A 24,280-nucleotide genomic window follows, 5' to 3' on the forward strand; every position below is an offset into this window, starting at 1 on the left:
TTGAAGCCAAAAAAGCTCATCCATCCATCCATCATAAAAGTGATCCATTCGACTCGTGGGTTAATAAAGGCTTTCTGAAGTGAAGCGATGCATTTTTATAAGAAAAATATCCATATTTAAAGCTTCATAAACTATAATCACTGGCTTCCGGAATATGTCGGAATGTTTTAACTTCACAAACCATATTGATCAGTGGTCTTATGCATCTCACAGTAACTAAAACACACACACACTCGCCATTACAAACCCTCCATGCTTGAATAAACGGGACCAACATGTAACTTAAACAAGCTTGTTTTTAATGGATCTGCAAAATCGTTTGAATTTCCAAAGAGAACGCTCCCCTCCCTGACACGTATCTGGACTAGAAGAGATACTTCCTGTGAATTACAAACATGGCAAAACTTACAAAAGACCCCAAAAAACCCAAAGAAACCAGCATGCAGGAGAGAATGAGTAACTGAGTGGGGGGGGGACAACAAAACAAAACAAAACAAAAATACATTGAGGAGATTCATAAAACAAGTCATTCTGAAAAATAAAGAACAAACTAAACTTAAAAAAAAAAAAAAAATGTATAATGCCATTCTCTTCTGAGCAAAATGGTTGAATCCAGATGGTTCCACTCGGGCGTGTGTTGTGTGGGGTTGAGTTAGCAGGTCAAGCAGAGAGGAGAGGACCAGTGTGTGTGTGTGTGTATGTGTGTGTGTGTATATATGTGTGTATATGTTACAGAAAAGTGGTGTTTAAATGTGTTTGAGGGGGAATGAGCTCTAAGGCTCTACATTAAGGCACCGGACGAAAGAAATCAAATAAAAAAAAAAATAAAAAAAAAAAACATCTAGAGAAGATCTCTCACACTAACACACAACACTAACCCCAAAACACTGGACAAAAGTCTTCATCTAGGATGTCATACTGAACGCTACGCCGCTCCTCTGTGCCGACGGACAGCGTCTCCAGGTCCACTGACGCTCTTTATGTAGTGGTGAATGCGAGTTTGTTTTTCGTTTAAATTCATTTCATTCTTTCTTTAATCTTTAAAATAAGTACGAAGAAACATGAAATGACTCTCTTTACTTTTTTTCAGAAATAAAATGATGTCAGCAAGCAGTCGTGAGTGTGAGAAACGTTAGAGATGTGTTTTACAGAGAATCCCATTAGAAGGACAGAACGGAAGAGTGTTAGACAGAAATGAGGGATAAGTGAAAGAGAGAGAGAGAGAGAGAGAGAGAGAGAGAGAGAGAGAGAGAGAGAGAGAAAAAGAGGGATATAGAAGAACATATTGTGTGTGAGTGTGTGTGTTTGTGTAAAGTGTGTGAGTAACTGTGTCTGTTCAACTGCAGCACTTGGTCTTCCATCCTGTGACTCCGCCTCCAGTGCTGATGTCCACGTTTTCACTGTTGGGCTCTTTTACGGGCGTCTGCAAAAAAACACAGAATAGATTTTAAAAAAGAGATTTTGCTCATGTAAACCTCACACTTTGAGCTTTGGCGCCAACTCAAGTTTGTTTTGATCATTTCGGCTTTGTTTGGTTGGTTTCCAGCACCAAACTCACACCACTGGTTGAGTCACTGTCGCAGTCCGGCTGATCAGGATGTTCAAACAAACAGAGCGATGTTTTGATGGTGCCACAATCTTTATACTTTTCACTGGAATCAACCTATTAATGGTTTACAGTTGTAATCAAAATTATTCAATCCCCATTGCAAATCAGGTTTATTGGCTAAATTTACAGACTTTCAGATGTTTGCACTGAACAAATCAAACAAAAGTCATTGAAATAACTCAACACAACAAATGTTTCAAGTCGTTTCCTCAAATTCAACTGAAAATGCAACTTTTAATGACTTAACCCCCTGAACAGCACAAATCTGCAAAGCAGGTGTTGTCTCAAGCACACCTGATGCAACTAATCAAGGGCTTCATTAGTTGCATCAGGTGTGCTTGAGCAAGAACACATGAAATATCTGAACTGGCTAGGTTTGTTGAGTGTCACGTTTGACAGCATGTTAGAAATATGGCCAAGTCAAAAGAGAGATCCAAAAAAGTTAAAGGTGCAGGAGGTGATCTGGGAAATGCTAACGTTAACCTGCCATCATACAATCCCACCCTCCCTGCAAATCGCAGTCCAAAGCCACACCTCCTCCAAAACACATGAAGGCACACACACACACAGCTGCTCTCGGCAAAGCTTCACAAGAGACGTGTTAAAGGGTAACTCTCGCCAAAATGCAACCTAGGGTCTTTTTGTTAATCTACCCGAGGCGAACGTTTAAAAGCATAATTAGAATGGAAACGCAACTTTTAAATTTGACCGTATTTTTGTTTTCGGTCACATTGCCTTTTAAATGGGAGTGCTAAATGAACTCCAGCAAAATGCGGGCGGACACAGCTACAGTGAGTTGTTCAAAACCTTTCTTTTTATTAAACTCTGTGTACACAAACAATGTCCTCAATGCTGGAGTTCATGTGTAGAGCCTCTGGTGATACTGAGAGCACAGTTTCATGTTGTGTCGAGCCTTCTTAGTGTTTTAAAAATAGCGCTTTTTGATGCTATCATAGAAGTGCCCCAAGCACTCCCATTCAAAAGGCAATTTGACCGAAAAACGAAAATAGTCAAATTTAAAAGTTGCGTTTCCATTCTAATTATGCTTCTAATTATGCTTTTAAACAAAAGTTTTCCTCGGGTAGATTAACAAAAAGACCCTAGGTTGCATTTTGGCGAGAGTTACCCTTTAAACTACCTCATGTCTCAAAGCACGCAACATTACAAAATAATGAACGTAAACAACTTAGAGAGCTTGTATTCATTGCTGTGTTGATACTGTTGACAGGGAAACGCACAATTCCACTAACTAAGAGCTGGCTGTCGTCAAAGACATACACAAATTCATCAGCTTCTCAAATCACCAGAAACAGAACTGGGGTGGGAAATCTTTAGTGATTCAATTTGGATTCAGGGAATCACAAAGCAATTTATTTAGTGAGGTGATGTGGCTCATCTTGATGAATTATGATTCTGAACATACAGACTCGTTTCTGCTCTAAGATAAAAGTATCTGGATGAGTAAACACCAGCTGAATACACGAGAGAGGTCAGCTGCTGTAACTGTGAATTTATGAGTCAAACAACATCGATGCTCTTTAGCATTGCAGTGTTTTTGCTTAAAGGGATAGTTCAACCAAAACTGAAAATTATATCAGAATTTCCTCAATCTCAACCCATCCTAGGTGTATAGGACTTTCTTCTTTCAGCCGAACACAGTCGGAGCTATATTAAAAAATATCCTGGCTCTTCCAAGCTTTATAATGGGAGTGAATGGTAACTGAGATTTTGAAGCCCAAAAAAGCGCATCCATCCATCATAAAAATAATCCATATGTATCATGTGGGTTAATAAAGGCTTTCTGAAGTGAAGCAATGCGTTTTTGTAAGAAAAATATCCACATTACTCTCACCTAAGATTACGCCACGTCAAAGTCATACGTCATGCGTCAGGTCAGAGGTGACTCTCCCGCTGAAACTAGACTCGCGTACAGCCGTTACCGGAAGCCAGTGATTATAGTTATGAAGTTATAAACCGCTTCGCTTCAGAAGGCCTTTATTAACCCACTGGAGCCGTATGGATTACTTATGATGGATGGAAGCCCTTTTGTTGGGTTTAAAAAAAAAAACCTCACATTATAAAGCTGAGAAGAGCAACAATAATTTTTTATACAACTCAGATTGTGTCATGTACACTTAGAATGGCTTGAGAGTGAGTCAATTATGGGATAATTTTCATTTTTGGGGTGAACTAACCCTTTAAATGCATTAAGCTCAATCATACCGATTGTGATATCAGTCAGCGATTCCAGAACTCACCTTTCTGAGAATGTCTTCTGCTAACGTGAGGAACGCCTTCTCGATGTTGATGTTGGCTTTTGCACTTGTCTCAAAGAAGCGTATTCCGTGTTCTCTGGCGATCTGAGGATCAGCACAAGAACAGTTAATAGTGGTCGACTGATATATTGCCAAGGCTGATATTTGGCCCTTTTTTATATATATAATTGGCATCGGCTGACAAAGTTTTTCTGTTTGGCTAATGAATGGGACTTTTATTTTGAAAGCACGGAGAACACCAGCGCCTGAGCTCCCATTCTGCGTCTTTATTAATTTACGCTCTAATTAATTACAGAATCAAGAAGTTGCAGATTTATTTTTTAACAAGTTCAAATCATTTTTTATTTCAAATTAATTTCAAATATTATGTACATAATAAATGTATATAAATATACATTTAATTTCAGTAATTGTTATGTATGCATTTTGACTATCTTTAACCTTGTTAATCAAAAACTAGTGGACAAATTGTCCATCCAGACCCATTCATAGTCTCTCACCTGTTCTCCCTTGGCTTTTGGTACGATACGTTTGTCCTCCATGTCACACTTGTTGCCTAGCAGCATCCTCTCCACATCCTCGTTAGCATGCTGCAAACAACATACACACATTTGAGACGATGCATTCTTATACTATCCTTACAAATAGTGACATTTTTGACTGACAGTGCAAATTAAAGTGGCTTTGGAAGTCTTTAAAAAAAACAGTACTGAGGAACTTAGTTTTGTAACAGTGGTGCAAGTGACTTGATGATATGAACAACACGCCACCAAACAACACAACCACATCCCTAATGGAGTCTCGTTATATGAATTCTCTTGAAATTGCTGATTGTTGGGAAATTCTGCATGAATCACACTGAAATTCAAAAAGTCAGCAGTTTCACTACACGGCTACATATCTTTAAGTTGGTGTATTTACAGGACTGGAACTTCAAAAGTCCTACACCAGCGGTTCTCAACTCAAAACTGGGCCGCAGGTCTGTTCTATTTATAATAATAAAATAATAAATAGCAACTAACCATATGATCATGCATAGTCAGACTAGTAAAATAAAAGGGCTTGACCTTTAAATGCTAGAAGAACGCACTTGGTCAAAAGGTGTGTCTGCAACCAAATTTGGGCACAAATCCATGTCTCAAAAATCAAAAACAAAACTATGCCATGTAATAGAAAACTCCATTCAGTGTGATTTCACTTGACCAGAATGTGTTTTGTGCAGTCAATTATTGGCCAACATTTTCCTATTGAGGCCATGTCATGTTAATAACCGTGGCTCAATGACTAAAATTAAAATATTCAAATATCAAAATATTACTAAAAACTATAATATATATGGTAATATATCAAAGATACTAAAATAACACTGCATTAAGCTTTTGCAGTTCACATTGCTAATACATTTTCTTCATTTTAAGCACACTTTTGTTGACTAACGTAAAATCTGGGTCTCAAGTAAATTTCTCAACGCAACATCGCAACATTTTCCATTCAAACACACAATCCTATTGAAACATCACTTCCTGAACGACTGTGTCTTTTCTGATGTTGTCAGAGGGTTGCAGTAATGTTGTGTGGAGACTGACCTCGTCAATGTTTCTGAGCCATTTGCTGATGTTTTCGAAGCTCTTGGCGTTGGTGATGTCGTATACGAGCATGATTCCCATGGCCCCTCTGTAGTAAGAGGTAGTGATGGTGTGAAACCGTTCCTGTCCCGCTGTATCCCTGCACAAACACAATCAAACACGTCAGTCCAGCCCAGGCATCGAATGGATCATAAAACACACAGGACCCAAATTAAACTTCGGTTGGCCATAGCTGGTGACCATAGCAGATCAGCTGTTAAGCAGCACCAATTAATTCCACCTCAGCAACTGTTGCAGTCCACTATACTTGCTCGTCAAGCGCTTGTCTTTCTAAATGTTACAAGGCAATTTCACAGACTTTATTCAAAATGGAAAACAGTGCTGGGACGATAAGCATAAGAACAAACTAGGGATGCATTGTTGTTAATTTAATTGATAAAAGTGTATCGATGTGTGTGTGCGACTCATGTGCAGCAACAATGGAATTATTTATGTGCATTTACCTTATATATCTGCAGTGAACTGTGTCATGGTGACGCCTACATTGCTGCACTACCTGACACTTTTAACCGGTTTACTAGGAAGCCCAACATTTTTTTTCTTTTCTTTTACTGTCGTCATAACAGAATGGCAACACATTCCAGGTCACAAGCCACCGAAATGAAACCATGAAGAACAACATTTTTCCAGTAGATCAGTCTCTGAATTGCATGTTAGCAAGTCTCTTCATGCTTGAGTGAAGTTTTCATTTTGTATCCTGCATATAAACTAGAACTGAACAATATATAAAATTGATAATATAGTTGATGTAATATATATAGTTGATGTTGGTATTATATAGTTGACATTACCAAATTGAGATAAGAATTGGTGATATTTTAATATTATTTGTTAGTCTAAACATTGTCAGGTTTGTGACATTGCTTTTTATGTAATGCTACAGTAAAACACTGCTGTTCACTTTTAGAAACCATTAAGACTTTTTTCTCCCAGAAAAATGTGAAACTTTTGGTTCGTTATATCATTTTCAGTTATTCAAAATGTAAATATAATTTAAATATTAACTTAAAGCATTTACATATCACATTATCTATTTGTATAATGTGTGTTATGAATATGAAACCATGCAAACATACACTGAGAACTTACCATATCTGTAGCTTTATCTTCTTTCCTTGCAATTCAACTGTTTTGATCTTAAAATCGATTCCTAAAGAGACAGAACAGAAAGAGGAATTTAAGAAAGACACTTAAAAGAAACTGCATTCACAAACCCCGATTTATTTCTGTAATCTAGAGTAAAACACAATATTCAATGGGAAAATGTAGTATGACAGGACTGAATTTTATTCATTGGAAATTGATTGGATCCACCTAGGCTTTTCATATTTGATTAGAGTCGGATCTGAATATGAGTTTGCAGTGGATTGTGGGGGATTTGCTCTCCTCCTGAACCACCAGCATGTTCTTTTGACCAGAATGTTGAGGCTGAAGCTCAAGAGCTTCTTCACATATCCCAATGGAGTCGCTACTTTTTCCAAGTAGAATGTTATTTGCTATAATCACTGCAAGCTTTAGCACATTAACTGGCTTAGTTAAAACAACTGTTAATGGTTTAGAAAGTTTGCCTTATCTACAACAATGACTACATTAAAGGTGCTGTATGTAATGTTTTTGACTGTACTAAAGCACAAAAATTCCATAGTATGTTTGCAGAGATTCGGGAAACATGCTAAGTTCACATACTTGTTTCTCCATAAAGCAATGCTACAGCTCAGTATTAATAATATCGCTGCGTGATCAAATTTGACGTTTAAATTTGATACTTTTGATATTTAAATTTTCCCTAGGTTTTGCAAATTCCTTTTTTAATAAAAGTAAATTTTATCTGCATCTCAATTCAAGCCCAGTGCTTTGCGGTCAAATTTCCAACAAACAAACAAATAATATTATTAGCAACTGTACTTATTAATGCAAAACAATAGTAATTTTGTGTTTACAAATCCACTAGCACTACCAAATCTGGTGCTTGCGCCACCATCTGTGGAACTTAGTGGCACCGGTTTTACTATACGGACTCAGAAAACAGTAATTTATTAATAAATAATTCAAATGTCTCCTTGTGATTTTTTTCAACACATTCATAATCATTACTTTTGCCGGTGCTTTGCGGCAAGCTTTATGAGTGGACTATATTAGGCCTATAAGGCTCTTTATGGTTTAGTTCCAATACTGAATTTTCATCATTCAGTGTAAAAGTGTGGGATGTGTAGGCAATAGCATACATTAATTTGTTGTAAAATCATCAAAAATCATGACTTGTGAAAATTTGCCTCTAAGGGCTTTAGCGTGGGAGAAGCTTTTTCAAATGAGAAACAAGACTGAGCACTCAGTGTGACACAGAAAAGCATCAAGAAACCACTACACTATCTATAGCAATAGCCTATCGATGGGGCATTTCTACCATGTTCCTAAATTTAAAAGTAAAGATATAAACCATGAGTTTTAAGCAGCTCAGAGTAGCATTACAGTGTTTGCTCATGAGTAGAGAGATCTCTACCGTTCAGAGAGAACACTAGCAGCGTGTGTTGATGAGACTAGCACGGACTAACACGGGCACGCAGACAGAATGGAAAGGTTCATCTGTGAAACTGCTGAGAGAGTTTAATGGCCCAATTGCACAGTAAAAGCATTCAGACAAATTCACACTGGAAAATGACCTGAACAGATCGCTGGTAGCTACTTTGTCCTTGCCACACACACACACAAAACTGATGTTTGCAGAGAAACTTGGATTAGTAAGCAACTCCCACCATACCCTGGCAACCATAAGCAATGTGCAAAAAAAAAAAAAACTTAGCAACGACTTAAAATCACCTTAGTAATAATCTAAATCACTCAAAACACTTTAGCAACCGCACTGTAACAACCTTCCTCAGCAACTGCATAGCAACAACCTAATCCACTCAAAACACTATAGAAATGGCATACTAATGAACTAATCCAATTAAAATACCATAGCATCTACATAGTAACATCGTAAATTAGGGGACGCACCGGTTGCCGTTTTTTCTTTTTCTTTGTTTGAGCAGATTTATTTGTTGTTTATTTGCTCTATTACAGTACCCTGGAAATACAGAGTTCTCACGAGAGCACAAGTTGAATTTGCTCAGCGAGTTACTCTGGCGTCGAGTAATGATGCTCATTAAATATGCCCTTGTATCCGAGCTGCACCAATCACATCGCGTTATCTGATAGAGGCGGGCCAGAGGCGAGCTAAACAGATGACGACAGCGCTGTGACGTCTTTTTATCTAAAAGAGGAACAGAAGACGGCGCTCGAATCGTTCCTTTGCAAGAAGGGCGTTTTTGCCGACCGGATACGGTAAGAGTATAATCTACCAGTTAGCTCCGCTGGTAGCTAAGCATATGGGGCTTGTTGTGATTGGTCGTAGTGTTATCCAATTGCGTGCAGTGAGATTTTCAAATGCATGCTTGGTGCCGCCCCTCCAGCTGGACGATTTTCATTAGTCGATGCCAGACCATTAATCTTTCAGATTTAGGTCTGGATTTCCAGGCTACTATTACAGGCCAACTGGAAATTATTAAAAACCTCTGGAAATTAAACAGCTTTTCGGTTCTGGGCTAAAATGCTTTTTGGAGGGCCGAAATCAGTGATGAAACAGACATTTGATTAGCGCTTCTCCGATGGCATGTTTTGACTGTGTTCAGCATTTATTTCGCGCACACTGTGGATAAGCTACAACAGTTAAACGTGTCACTAGCTCTGAATAGACAATATAGCCTACCGATTTTAATCGGTAATGATATGGTTTCTTAAATCTAAAATCTTTTAGTCTGTGCTGTTTTTTGTTGATGCGTAGCGTGAATAAAACTTAACTAAACATTTGTAACACGCCTGCAATCCAATAATCGCAAAAAGCTTTTTGCTGTGTTACTGTTAATATGAAGCCAAGTCTCAACTTTAAAATTCTTTCGATTTTATTGTGAATTTCAAACAATAAATATCAATAAAATCTCTTTAATATGGCAGATGGCTGTAGCGCCTCAGATCAAGCGCTTGTGAAGTAGAACCAATCATCTCATCTCCTCTTTACTACTAGTTACAGCATGAAATAAACATGGGTGAACACCGGAAGGTATGTCGACAGATACATCACAACTTGAATGAATCCTGTCTCATGCAATCACTCAATCAGTGTTTCAACCAAGGAAAGACGTCAAAACGGCTTGTATGTTAGCCTATACTTAAGGTTACATTTCAAGAAAGCTATTCAATGTCCATAAACTCTAGAGAAGATCATTTTGCTAAATATGTGCACTGTATTCCACATTCATAGTATTTTTACTTAACCTGTTAGTGATGTCTTCATTTTTTTAATGTATGTTTGGATAAATTTATCAGGAAAACAAGTTATTACAGTTTATTGCCATTTAAATGTTTATATTTCAGCAACAAATGGAGTAAAAACAATTCAAAAACTGCCTTATGTGCAGTTTAAATGTTTGTACAACTCAGCTTTAGCTATTTGAGTGTTAATAATTATTTGATTATTCATTTATTTGTTTGCCGTTTACTGCCAAGTCCGCATCCTGAATTTTCAGTTTCAGCCCAGAGTTTTCATTTTGGTGCATCCCTACATAAAACGCACTGTACCTGCACACGCAAAAAAAACCTACAGACGAAGTGAATGAAAAAGCAAATTCACACTCTGACAGTAGGTGGCGCTTATGGAACAGCAGCGATATAGCATTTCCTTGGTTAATGCTGTACCAAAGTAGCCTGACGTCGTCATACTCAGATTCTAGTCAGAATGAGTCTGATACTGCTCCATTGGGCTGTGATTAAGGGATGTTTTTCAACCGAACCAGGAAAGAAAATGCCTCTGCACTCAATTGGATAGACCTACAACCAATCAGAGCAACGGAGAAACCACAATGACCACAGGGTTTTCTTTGCGCCCCATCTTCTTGCCGACCTCTGGGGCCAGCTGATAAATTAAACTTTTGCCGAATCCCGTAGGAAGGATGGCAAAAACATCTTTCCGATCGACAAATGCCTTGATCGCGGTTCTCTGTTCCTCTTTTAAAATTAATGCGCTGTCGATATCTTCTATAACAGACGCGATGGCGGCATCTTTGTTGTAAATAGGGCTGTCACTTTTGTGAAAAAATCCTGTTCGATTTGAGACATAAGTGTTCATTGAATCCATTTTAAACGCCAAATATGGGCAAATCCACGGACAACTAACAGGCATTAGGACGAACGTAAAGACGGCGCTTGAAACGCGCACAAGTCAGCAATATTCCTGATGATTTATTGGTGTGAAGTTTCGTGCACAATGACAAACAGGAGTGCAACATTCTCGAAAAGCAATAAGCAGAGTGGATTGCCATAGCATGAATGAAAAACATCACTGCAGTCTTCAACATGCCTGTGTTTATGGTTAGAAAAGTCAATTTTTAAAAGGTTAACAAATGTTGCCTACGTAGGCGATTGTAGACCGTAGCCTGAATCTGTATCTGTATGCATGAGGCTGTCTGAATACCGGCAGAATTCACATTTTTGTAGTAAAAATAGAAACATTATGCAGAAGTATAATGTGTGTTTGTCAGAGTTGCTGTGTGATGCGCGTTCGCTGCGGGCGTATCGTGACGAGCTGGACGCGTTCCGAGAAAAGACTGTTAAAATCGATTCTCTATTTTCGTTTTCGAAACTTGTGTTGGTTGGTCCGATCGATTGTGCAATCGATTTTCGAACGTAAAGTGACAGCCCTAGTTGTAAACGAATTCAACACAAGCGCTCTTTGGTGACATGGATGAATACGTCACTGTTGATCATCAGTCCATCATCGTATAAAATCCACTCTGACAATTTGATTGGTCCGAACAGCTGATTCGAGCATAGTTGCTCCTCAACGGATCAAGTCCGGACCGAACTTCCCGACCTCAAATGTTGTGGGCGGGGCTACGTTCGGCTGGCATCCAGGCTACTTTAATAGGCATTATACAGAGGTAAGGGGAAACGAAAATGCCATCGAAACTTTTCTGAAGACAGTCAGTCAGTTCCCTCCAATTCAATTTATATTTTTCTTCTAATATTTTGAGCATCACAAACAGTTCCCTGCTGATGCATCTGTGCTCTCCTCTCTTCTTTGAGTCCGTCTTTAGCGTGTCCCATCTAGCCAGTGTTTACAGAAATTATTGTAAAGCAGTTTGAGTGCACATCCGGAACTAAGAACGGCCAATCTAAAACAAAAGAAACGGCAAGTTGCCAATCGTGTGTTTGGAGCAAAAACCGCCCACCAGTCGACCAGGGCATCTCTAACCTAAGTCACTCAAAATACCTCAGCAATGGCATACAACAATCGAGTCCACTCGAAACAAATTAGAAATGGCATAGTAACAACCTAAATCACTTGAATACATTATAGCATCCAAACGATCACTCAAATGACGACAAAACAGCCTAACACATCAGCAACTGCATTGTAAAGGCACTAACCATTTTGTCACCAAATAGTCTAAACAGGATTTGGAGTGTTTTAATGTTCTAACAAGGAGTAGCCTATAAGGGTACACAAAAATGATGGTTCGGGACATACCTTGGTTTTGAAGTCACAGTTTTTGGAACAGCTCTATTTGTAAATAAGAACATCTTTCTAACCTTTACACAAACATAAACCCATAAGAAGCAAGTTATGTGTTGAGGAAAACATGTCTCAAACGCATCAAGCAGCATTCGTGTCTGATATGAGGGCATGCCGTTTTAAACTGTATGCTTATGAGTAACTTTGAAGCGCTTAATATAAAGTACGTGTCATGTTTAGAACAACTTGGATCATAGGCTACTTTTCCCACAGCTGCACACTTGGTTTCCTCCGTATTTTGCAACATCAAAGTATATCGATATCTAATTCTGCACACAGAAGTTCCACGCATATTAAAATAACCGCATTTATTCAGTATACAGGCAAGCCGAAACGAAAGACCCGTAACAAAAATTCTGTACGAATATGTGTACCGTTACACCCCAAGTTCTGACATGCAGAAAGACTGACCAGCATATTTAGCAGTAATGCTTAACAGAACTCAAACCACACACACACAGCTGCACTATGGGTGGGAGCTGCTTTATGAAATGATACACAAATGAGCAGCCAAAGACTGAGTCATTCTCATACAATACACATAAACCACCACAGAGAACGGAGTTAGAAAGAGAATAAAGAGTGAAAACTCTGATGACCGTGAGATGTAAAAACACGACACACACTCATAGTTTAACCTCTGGAAACATGTCAAAGTCACACTCACTCAAAAACAGCAGTCTAGTATTTCATGCTTTAAGAGCAGAAAGTTTGAGCCATGCTAATGCGGCGACAAAATGTGACAATTCTGCCATCATTTACTTCTCCTCCACATCTTTAAAAACCTGCATGCTTTTCTTCGGTGGAACTCAAGATAAGATGTTTAAGATGAAAAAAAAAAATCTATATTATTCTGCCCTACATCAACAAAGGAAAATAAAACACAGGTTTAAAGTGACGTAAGGGTGAGTAAACTGTTTGAGAAGAAGTCTGGTTTGTACTGGCTAGTACAGCACCAAATGTGAGGCTGGTTTAAATAAACTTGGGTTATACGAGTTCTGAACACAAAGGACATGGAAGGGTTCCTGACAGGCAGCCAATCAGACCCCTTCCCATGAGCCTCTGCAGCTGTGGGGCCCCTCAGGGGTCAAGACTGAAGCTCCGCCCAACTGAGCCAAGATCCTGTCAATCAAAGAAAAAGAATGCACTACTGCCAGTCAGAAAGGGGAAAAGTGAGATAAAGCTCACTTTTTATGCATTTAGAAGTTTATACGATAATAAATCATGAGTTTAATAGTGCAAATGTGGTTAAGAATTGCGTTTGTGTGTGAGCATGTAAGGTGATCTTTCTCTTGGGACTGCAGGGAGTTTCCGGCGAGTATTTTAAGGCCCTGAACTACAACAGAAAGAAAGAGAGAGATGGACTTAAAGTCAACATGAAATGACATTCATAACCTATATTATTATTATTAAGTGACAGGATATTTAAAAAAGGAAAATATGAAAGGTGAGAATTTAGTTTATCCATCAGGAATGAAAGTTTGTAGTCAAATGAAGGACAACCTTCCTGAAACAAGTCTGTCATTGGTCAAAACTTAAAGGGTCAGTTCACCTAAAAATGAAAATTCAGTCATTTTATTATCAATTGTGGAATAAAATATCAATGTTTATATGTAAATAAAAGTCTGTCTTTTATTTAGCTGTCAATGGAGGGACAGAAAATTCTCAGATTTCATCAAAAATATCTTCATTTGTGTTCCGAAGATGAAAGAAAATCTTACGGGTTTGAAACGACATGAGGGCGAGTAATTAATGACAGAATTTTCAAATAAAATAAAATAGATTGCAAAAACTATACGTAGTTGGAATAACATGGAGAATAATACCAGGAACATGCATTTAGGAAAAAGTAAATAGGGATTTTAAAAAAGCAACCAAAAGAAACATAAGAGAAAACAGAAAGAATGAACTGGAGTAGAAGAGAAATACAAGTGTGAATGTGGATTCACTGATCTGATCACGTCAACCACAGTTTCCTGGCATTTCAGAACATCAACCTCCTGCTGACAGTTTACATGTGCCACCTGATCACACACACTTGCTGATGGCAACAGGAAGCCACAGGTTTGATCATGTGGTCACCTGACACACCGTGAGCAGTCATGTGACTCACAGTAAAGAGATAAAAACACCATTGTAAAGGTCACACACACACCGTTGCCCTTCCTGAAACCAGCTCAATATTTGTTTTCAAACCTAATCATGATCATATCCAGGATTTTATCAGTCCAAACCAAAGACAGTAACTTTATTCAACTTCTATATTAGTTATGCGTCACTAAAAACAAGCAGATTGTACCACAGATTAAACCATTTTACATTAACCAATACTGAATGGCCCATGTGATGTCATATATTTACAAAATGTAAAGTCGTTTAAGAGGAAGCACAAGTTATGAGCTACATTTCGGATCAAAGGCTTTTTCTTTGGAATTAGTATAACAAGCGCCAATGAATCACTCACAATAGCCTGGAAGAACCAGAAAACCTTTATTATATAAGCAAACCAAGCCAATTTGAATTTCTTTTTTGATTCTTTTCTTTTTAGGAACAAGCTTGAACATGCATCACATAAATTGGTTGTACAGGCCAGCATACTAGAACACTTAAACATTATCAAAAACCATGCAAATATAGTGGATCACGATTCACAAGTGGACGAGGGAGACACATATCCGTTTACACCTGGGGCCTCATTTATAAACGTTGCGTACGCACAAAAGAAGGCGTACGCCACTCTCTACGCAATAATTGGTATTTATAAAAAGCGAACTTGACGGGAAAATGTGCGGTCCTTCACGCAAGGTCTGACCCAGGCGTACGCACAAAAACGGGTGAAATGAGAAATGCCGACACCGTCGGCAGATGGAACAAACACGTGAAAGTGTGTGAAACTGTAGACCGTTGTGTAAAAGAAATGGCAATAGGCCTACTGCCTCTCATAATAACGTGAAGACTTCACAAAGCAAGTCTTACAATTAACAGCCTACACGAACAGCCGTTTGATCGATCTGCAGTGTAAAACAAACAAAATCAAACGAAGATTACAACAGAAATTCAAATTAACACATATTTGCAAAAAGAAAAGTGAAATATGTTCTGCAATAATACTGGCATGTTATGCAATTCATCCTCATAACACATCTGTAGCTTGTCAGATGCAATCAAATGGATGGTAATAAAATGGCATGATGCCGTCACAATGCGTAATGACGTGAGTGAAGTTACGTTTCTTGGTTTTCCTCTCTGTGTTTGCCATGATTTCGCAATCGATGAATATTAATTCTGGGCGTTTCACGGACTATTTATGGACAACTATGGGCGTGACATGAAGCCGCAAAAGCTGCGCTACATTTAGAATTGATTGTGATTTATTAAGGGAAAACTGCGTAGGACGAGCGTGCGCACGGTTTTATAAATCCGAATATTTCTGTGCGTACGCACGTCCTATGTTTCATCCGTACGCCACTTCTGACGCAAATCCTACGCCAAGTTTTATAAATGAGGCCCCTGGTGTTTTAATCCGTCTCTTTTGTCCACTTTCAATCACTTCTGTCCTGATTTCTTCAGGCGGAGGGTCTATGGGCTGGTAAATGTATGAGCTTTTCAGATCTTTTGATCTAATGGACATCAGATCAGCTTTAGTTTCTGCTCTGACTGCCACTAGACCAGCTGAACGCTGTGAGTGTGTGTTAGACATCAGGAATGGTGAGAGAACATTGAGCTTGGAACGTTTTTCATCTTCAAACCAAACTTGGGTCTCCAGCTAAAGTTAAATCCCGTCTGGAAAGAGCTCTTCCCATAATGTTCCCACATTACATCAGTAGACGGAGAGTAGACGGTTTTTAGTGGCTGTTTGAAAACATTCGACCACATGAGCGTTAAAAGAAATCCGGTCTAATGTGTTTTCATCTACCTCTGGAAGTGGTCGAAAGTGGACGAGCTCAAAACGTTTTAGACCCCGTTTACACCTGTATTATTTAGTGTCGTCCACTTGTGATCCGATCGACCAAAACGCATCTTAACACCAGGTGTAAACAAGACCATATATAATAAATACTCTCCAAAAATATTAGATCTATATAAAGAAAATAGTGACCTAAATATAATTGAATTATAATATTAAATAATAATAATACTTGAATTCAATTTTGATTTCATGTTGTGAGTAACATCTAACAGTTACAAGATTTAAGCTTTTCTTCAGCCAAAACTCTTTAAAATCAGACAAAATGTCAGTGTGAGAGAGCATATAGTGTCAGTTCTTTAAGATAAACGGACAGGGCCGGCTGTGTCTAAATTTGCCCCGTGAACTGGTGTGACACTGAGATCTCCTGTTACCCCCAGAGAAATGACCCTGCCGTCCGTAAACTGAGTTCAAGAGCATCTGCCGTATGACATCCTCATGTAGTTCCTGTGATCTAACAGGTACGGCCTGCTTCTCTTTTTAACGTTAACTTTTTGCATTTACCTTCCAGGGATCTGAACACAGAGGGAGAGGGAGAGTGAGGATAGAAAGTCTGTTATATCGCAACAATGGCGTCCAAACATCTGCAGCAATAAAGACAAGCTGTCCATCTTGCATTTACATGTTAAATGATGATTGACAGGTGACAGATGATGAATTTGACAGCTAAAGGAAAGCAAGAAAACGACTTTACACTCAAATACAACAAATCAAATTTAACGTGGTCCTTTCAGGATGCTTGCACGGTATTACTATGGATTCTAAACACAGTCCACTCGAAATATACCTTGGAAAACCCCTGGCATAACAATACTATAAAAATTCAGTACAGTGATACAGTTTCAACGTACTTTTTTAATGAGAGGGTTGAAAGATTGCAACTCTCACACCTGGCCATAACCCAAAAACTACAATAAACATACACAAATACTAGCAAAAACCCATCTCAAGTGTGCCTTTCCCATGATATCATACTGAAACGACTGGTTTAGCATAGAGAACAAAGTTTGGCAAACACTCTATTGGCATAAATGCGCATGCGCAGTAGCGCAGCAGATGACGCCACATTACTGAACTGTTTATGCTTTTATTATTTTTTTATAACTTATGATCGATTATTTCAACAAACTGACAGGGTAAACGCACTAGTGGCACAGTAAATATGTTCTGTACTGGTATGTTAACAGGTTTAACACTTAGGAGTGATGGATTTTTGGGGTTACTGCATGTAACAGGCCGCTTGAACATTTAACCTAAGCAATTCACCATGTATAGATCGCATCTGGACTAAATATTAACTAGGCTACATATTAAACATTGAAAAAACATTAACTTAAATCCTCTGGCATCAGATTGCTATTTGTCAATCAACTCGCATGGTGGCGCGAACTTTAGCCAAATAACCTCAACAATAACAATGATCCAAAAAACAGGACGGTGTTTAAATAGACAACCAGAACAAGCTTCACAATTCTACAACATGATTCTGAATCAACTGAGGTGATTCACTCAGCTGATATGAATCAGTTAGCCGGCTAGCATGCTAAAGCCCAGAATCAAGGCCTAGTCACCATGTATACACACATCTAACCGCATTTCTCACCCAAAACAAGGACTAAAACCCTCAGACCGGGTAGATTCGTGTGTGTGCCTCACCTATAGTGGAGATAAAGGTGGTGTTGAAGGCGTCATCGGAGAATCGGAACAGCACGCAGGTCTTTCCCACCCCAGAATCACCAATCAAAAGCAGTTTAAAGAGCAGATCATATGTCTTCTTCGCCATCTGAGCTATTATAAACACACGCTGATGAGAAGCGAATAGAAACTAAGTGTGTGTTAAATGGAAAGTGTGTGTCTGTTATCCGAAAACACACGCCGGACAGTCTCTTCGCAGCTGAATTGCGTTGATTTCCTCTGTAGACTCTTTTTATATTCCGAAGGATGTATTTAAGATGCGTGTTTCCTCTCAAAGCGTGCTGTTTGGTATTTTTAATGTCTCAGTATTTCTTTCTCTCACACACTGTCGGGACAAAATGGCTCCTCCGCCCGACTTTCTTTCTTCAAACTACACCAGCGATCTGATTTAAATGAAAGCTATTCCGCTTCATCCCAGCGATGCCGAACCGCGTAGATCTCGTTTGACAGCCGGTTCCGTTACGACAGTCCTTACCGGGTCCGTTTGTGGAGTTTAGAAGAGGACAAACACATAGACGACCGACCAACCGCCGTCGCCTTCGAATGGAGCCTCCACGGCGACACCCTAGATTTCAGAGCCACGCCTCTCTTCCCGCCCCTACGTCAGCGTCTGGCTTTCTGATTGGCCGACCGCGCCGTTTTTCAAATCTATCTCGGACGCTGATTGGACGGAGCACAAAGCGTCCGGATACATTGACGTAGCTTTTCGGGGAGGGCGAATGCAGCTGGCGCACAGGCGCAGCCCAGAACCTGGCCCGTAAACGACACTCCGTGGCCCGACAGCTAGTTTCCGTCCCGGACCATCGTTGCGGGGTGTGATTGTGTCACCGTGACGAATCCAGATGTTTAGTCAAACACGGTGACGTCAGTCCGGGCGTGCCCCTTTTAGAACATTTCCAAATGACAATGAATATAAGTTATCCGCTGACAGTGCTGAAAGGTGGTACTTCATTGCGATACCATGGTACATGGTAACTTTCGTTGTATATTTTTTACGTTTTAGGCTACATTTATTCATTTTGCAGACGCTTTTATCCAAGGTGAACAAAATGTATTGATTGATTGGTTTTATTTTCTTCCTTAATGACGGTGTAAGTTTGTAAAATTGTATGTTTAAGGTGTTTTTACGTATTATTTATAGTTTTAACTATGCCATGTGATCCTATGTTCTTTTCTCCGTACCCAGGGACTACAAATGAAATGTCGCTCTTGTCTATAGTCCCTCTTAAAAAAACTATTAAATAAATGAATACAATTTGTATACAGCAAACATTTCCAGAGTTTACTACATGTAATAAAACATTTTTATCGTCATGTGCTCATGTGACGACAAACATTTTTTGGGTGGTATTCACCAAATTACTAACACAATAACTGTTTTAAAGCATGAATTAAATGTTTTGAGTGAGTTACAACATTTTGCAGAGTTGTGATGTGCCCTAAAATGGTTGTGACAATTGCATTTAAAGTTTAGAATGTTACAGTTTTTTTATTCGCTTTGGTACTTTTCACAAGTTAGGTGTACATTTTCAAAACTCTTAGTGCTAATATCACAAAAGATCATCAATAATGCACTTTTTTCAAACTTTTCATCATGTTTTCAATTGTGTTAGTACAATACACAAAATCACAAAGTATCCTTTTCACAACACAAAATAAGTGTTTCGTTTACATAAATGTTTAATTCACAGTAACAGCCTTTCATAAAGCTCCTACTACTGGATAAAGCTCCTACTACTGGACTCCTACAGGATTACTGCCACCGGCCTGCTGAAAATTTGATCTGCTGAAGATCCAGGGGAATTTGAAATCTACTCTGTCTTCTGGATGGTCTGGGCTCGGTTTGTTCCCCATGCCTGGATGGTAGTGATGTGAAAATAACAATAACTTGGATTTAGCGTGCCCATGCTCTTCCTGCAAGGATCACGGATGCTGTATGCTGGTTAACACATTGCATCTGTGAAGCGTCTCAGGATGGATTAAACCATAACAAGTTTCACGGATCACCGAAAAGCTTGCGTGTTGGTCAATATATTTGGACAAGCGAAAGTCTCAAGATTGTTCTACAAGACTCACAAAATTCTGCAGTGAGCCCTTGGAACCTTTTGTCTGCTCAGCCTGTTTTATGAAAGCAAAATGCATCTTTTACTATTTTTACTACTCACAGCATTTAATGATGGATTTAAGTCGCGGCCAACCTCATTTATTGATGAGCAAAATCGGGTGAGTACATTCCAAATATCTCACTCCTCAACTAAGGAGGCATGCCGTTATCACCACTCTATCCATCCTGCACAACAACAAATACTTTATAATCATCTACTACAAATGAATCCCTCGTTACACTTGCTAATAATGAACTTTTTAAATAACTACTCTACTGTGCAACATGGACCTTCATCACACTTGTCAGCCAGTGATTGTGATGAAAAACATACAGTGAAATCTATTGTCTTACTACTTTTGCTGTTATCTGGGAACGTACAGCCAAATCCTGGGCCTGACTCACTACAAATTATATATTCCCCATGCGACTTCAAAAACAGATCCGGTCTTGGAATTATGCATTTTAATGTTAGAAGTCTTCTTCCAAAAATGGACATATTAAGACTGTGGGTTGATGCAACGGATATGGACATCATGGTCTTATCAGAAACTTGGTTAAAATCTACAATAACAGATAATATGATTGCTATTGAGGGCTATAATATTTTCAGAGCAGATCGTCCAGGTAAGGGGGGCGGAGTTGCTATATACGTTAAATCAAAATTCTTAAGCTCAGTGACATTGTCAGTAAGTAGAGTCAAACAATTTGATTTACTGGCATTGAAAGTAAATTTATACAAGGATACATACCTCACTGTTGTTGGCTGCTACAGGCCACCCTCCGCCACAAAAGAAACTATTTTCTCTCTTCATGATGTATTACTCAACTTTAATGACTCTGAAGTAATTCTAATGGGTGACCTAAATTGGGATTGGCTTTCCCCTGCCTCTGAGAATATTAAAGACCTATTTGTCTCTTTGAATCTCACACAACTTATTGACACCCCAACTCGTATTAACTCGAGAGATCATAGCAAATCAACGCTGTTGGATGTCATTTTTACAAATATGCCATATAAATACACATCGACTGCTGTTTTTTGCAATGATGTCAGTGATCACTGTGCGATTGCTTGTATAAGAGACACAAAATTACCTAAACATAAATCTCGTTATGTTTTTAAAAGGTTTTTTAAACGTTTTAATGAACAGGCTTTTATTCAAGATCTGTACAACTGTAATTTGGAGACTGTCTGTCTGATACCTGATGTGGAACATTCTTGGGAATATTTTCATAATGCCTTTTCAGCTATTTGTAATAAGCATGCTCCTGTAAAGAAATTTAGGATTAGCGGGAGGAATAACCCATGGTTTACTGAAGAGTTAAGCTTTATGATCAGAGAAAGAAATGTTGCATGGGTTAAAGCTCAAGCCACAAATTCTACTGCTGACTGGACTGCTTTTAGAACTTTAAGAAATAAATGCACAAGCATGACCAGAAAAGCAAAATCAGATTACTATCTAAAAAATGTGTCTGAAAATCTTAATAACCCCTCTAAATTCTGGAAGCAAATTAAGTCTCTGTCTGGTTCCAATTCTTTTTCAGGTCTTCCACAACATATTTTTGTAAACTCAGTTGAAATTAAAAACAAAATTGATATAATTCGACATTTTAATAATCACTTTGTATCAGCTGGTTGTACTTCTAATGAGTCTAAATCAAGTTATCATTGCTCTGACTCTAGCACTGAAGCACTACCGGAAACTTTTGTTTTTAGACCTATTTTAAAAGAGGATGTCTGTATTGCTCTTAAAGCTATTGACTCAAAAAAATCAATAGGACCAGACAACCTAGAACCTTTCTTATTGAAGATTGCAGCTGAAATTATAGCTAAGCCTATAGCATACATTTTTAATTGTAGTCTGCAAACAAATTTAATTCCCAAATTATGGAAAGCAGCCTACGTGATTCCTTTGCTAAAGGGTGGCGACCCTTCAGATCTTCATAATTATAGACCAATTTCCAAACTTTCTATTCTTGCAAAAATTTTGGAAGCTCAAGTAAACTGTCAATTAAAAGAATATTTGGCAGAGCATGACATTTTAACTGATGTACAGTCAGGTTTTAGAGCTGGTCACAGCACTGTTACAGCAACTTTGTTGCTATTAAATGACATTATAAATGCCTTGGACAAAAAGCAACATTGCGCTGCCTTATTTGTGGATCTGTCCAAGGCATTTGACTCTGTTGACCATGAGTTATTGCTAAATAGATTACGTAATATTGGAATAGGAAACACAGCTATTAATTGGTTCAAAAATTATCTTATAGAACGAACGCAATGTGTTTCTATAGATGGTCTTAAATCAGACTTTTTAGAGATTTCCAAGGGTGTTCCTCAAGGTTCGATCTTAGCCCCTATTTTATTCTCTATATTTATAAATAATATTGGAAAGGATGTGCAAACTGCTAAACTGCACCTTTACGCAGATGATACTGTGATATATTCAGTTGCCCCTTCATTGAGCCAAGCCATAAATTACCTTCAATTAGCCTTTAAACAGCTCCAAGTCTCACTACATGGCCTTAAGTTAGTGCTAAATACTAAGAAAACCAAATTTATGACGTTTTCAAGGGCCCGTTCCCAATCCCCAGATATTATAACTATTAACACACTAAATGGGGACTTAATTGAAAATGTTACATCATACAAGTATTTAGGTTTTTGGCTGGACAACAAACTTTCTTTTAAAGTTCATGTTGAAAAGCTTGTAAAAAAACTGAAAGTAAGACTGGGGTTTTTTTTTAGGAATAAGGCTTGCTTTAACCTGTTAGATAGAAAAAAACTTGTGCAGGCTACTTTTTTGAGTGTTTTGGACTATGGTGATGTTGTCTACATGCATGCTGCCTCTAGTACTCTCCACTTTTTAGATTCTGTGTATCACAGTGCTCTGCTCTTTATAACTAACTCTGGTTCCCGTACTCATCATTGTACGTTGTATGAACTGATTGGTTGGCCATCACTAAGTCTACGTAGACAACTTCATTTGCATATTTTTCTATACAAGGCCATGTTAGGTAAATTGCCGACATATTTATGTAATCTTCTTAAGAAGAATTCCAGCAGTTTTCATCTCCGTTCCACCAGGTGGCTCTCTTACCAGGTTCCAAGGGTTTTTACTGAGGTGGGGAGGAAAGCCTTCTCTTACTTTGCGCCATGGTCTTGGAATAATCTGCAAAACTTGCTACATCTAAATGATTTAGTCCCATTAAATGAATTCAAGACCATGTTAAAATGCCATATAACTCAAAAATGTAACTGCCATATGTGACCTGTTCCTTTTTATGTGATGCTTGTTTGGTTGTTTTGACTATGTTGTATTTGTATTTAAATTGTAACTGGTGTGCCGTCTTGGCCAGGTCTCCCTCGAAAAAGAGATTCTATCTCAAGGGACTTCCTGGTTAAATAAAGGTTAAATAAAAAAAATACTATCAAACTTTTGATTTGCATCTCTTCTTGTTCAGTTTAATACATTTTGTCTATTATTTAATCCAACTGATCTTAATGGTTAATCAATTAATCATTTGGGACACCTATAGATTTCTATAGATATTGATTCTGTGTACAGTTTCCATGTAACTTGTTTGCAATTTCTGATATGGATAACCAAATGTAATGAATTCTTTTTACATAAGTGATTTATAGATAATAACCACCACTATGTTCAAAGTGTGTGCACACGAATGTGTGTGTGTGTGTGTGTGTGTGTGTGTGTGTGTGTGTGTGTGTGTGTGTGTGTGTGTGTGTGTGTGTGTGTGTGTGTGTGTGTGTGTGAGAGAGAGAGAGAGAGAGAGATACTGTAAAGCAGAATAGAGTATAGGGGAGAGGAAACAGTCAATGACTGTAAAACATCAGATTGATCAGAGATGCATCAGTAGAAGGGCATCAAATACAGCATTTTACATTACAGTATGTAGTATGCCATGTGATACTGTAAACATAGAGACATGGTAGTTGCATTACTGTAACTCAACCTTCATCTTTAAAGGTCCACTACTGTATAGATTCAGTCAAATTGAATAGAGTGAAATCATTTACTGTATTGCCAGCAAACTCTGTTAGCACAGAACCTCATGGCTGTACTTCATCACACCTTTTGATAACACACTGGATAGATACTATTACAAACATTATGGATTCAATTACTTCTAATGTGGCATAGCCTGTATTACTGTAATTATTTCAGCAACAACGGTGATTTGAAACATGTATCTTGCATTGTTTGCTGTTGGATGAACTGATTGTTAAAAGTACTAAATTGAAAGAAGACCATATTCTTCTTTATGATTAAACCAAATGTTCTCATTACATATTACAATAATCTTGTTTGAAACAATGATTATGTGGACTGAAATGTGTATAACTATAA

The 24,280-nt window shown here is 38.3% G+C and overlaps 1 protein-coding gene across 1 annotated transcript; it reads right to left on the bottom strand.

Annotated features, from left to right (window-relative positions):
* Window positions 1–278: 278 nt before the first annotated feature.
* rab10 (RAB10, member RAS oncogene family) lies at window positions 279–18,419 on the bottom strand. Its single transcript, XM_081379084.1, has 6 exons — window positions 17,765–18,419; window positions 6,621–6,681; window positions 5,472–5,610; window positions 4,386–4,475; window positions 3,868–3,969; window positions 279–1,423 (listed from the first exon to the last, which is right to left on the bottom strand). The coding sequence occupies exons 1-6, from the start codon at window positions 17,889–17,891 to the stop codon at window positions 1,337–1,339; spliced, it is 606 nt and encodes a 201-aa protein (XP_081235210.1). The 5' UTR covers window positions 17,892–18,419; the 3' UTR covers window positions 279–1,336.
* Between the last annotated feature and the right edge of the window lie 5,861 nt (window positions 18,420–24,280).

This window comes from Scardinius erythrophthalmus (assembly GCF_964197995.2).
Source record: "Scardinius erythrophthalmus genome assembly, chromosome: 11".
Classification (NCBI taxonomy): Eukaryota; Metazoa; Chordata; class Actinopteri; order Cypriniformes; family Leuciscidae; genus Scardinius; species Scardinius erythrophthalmus.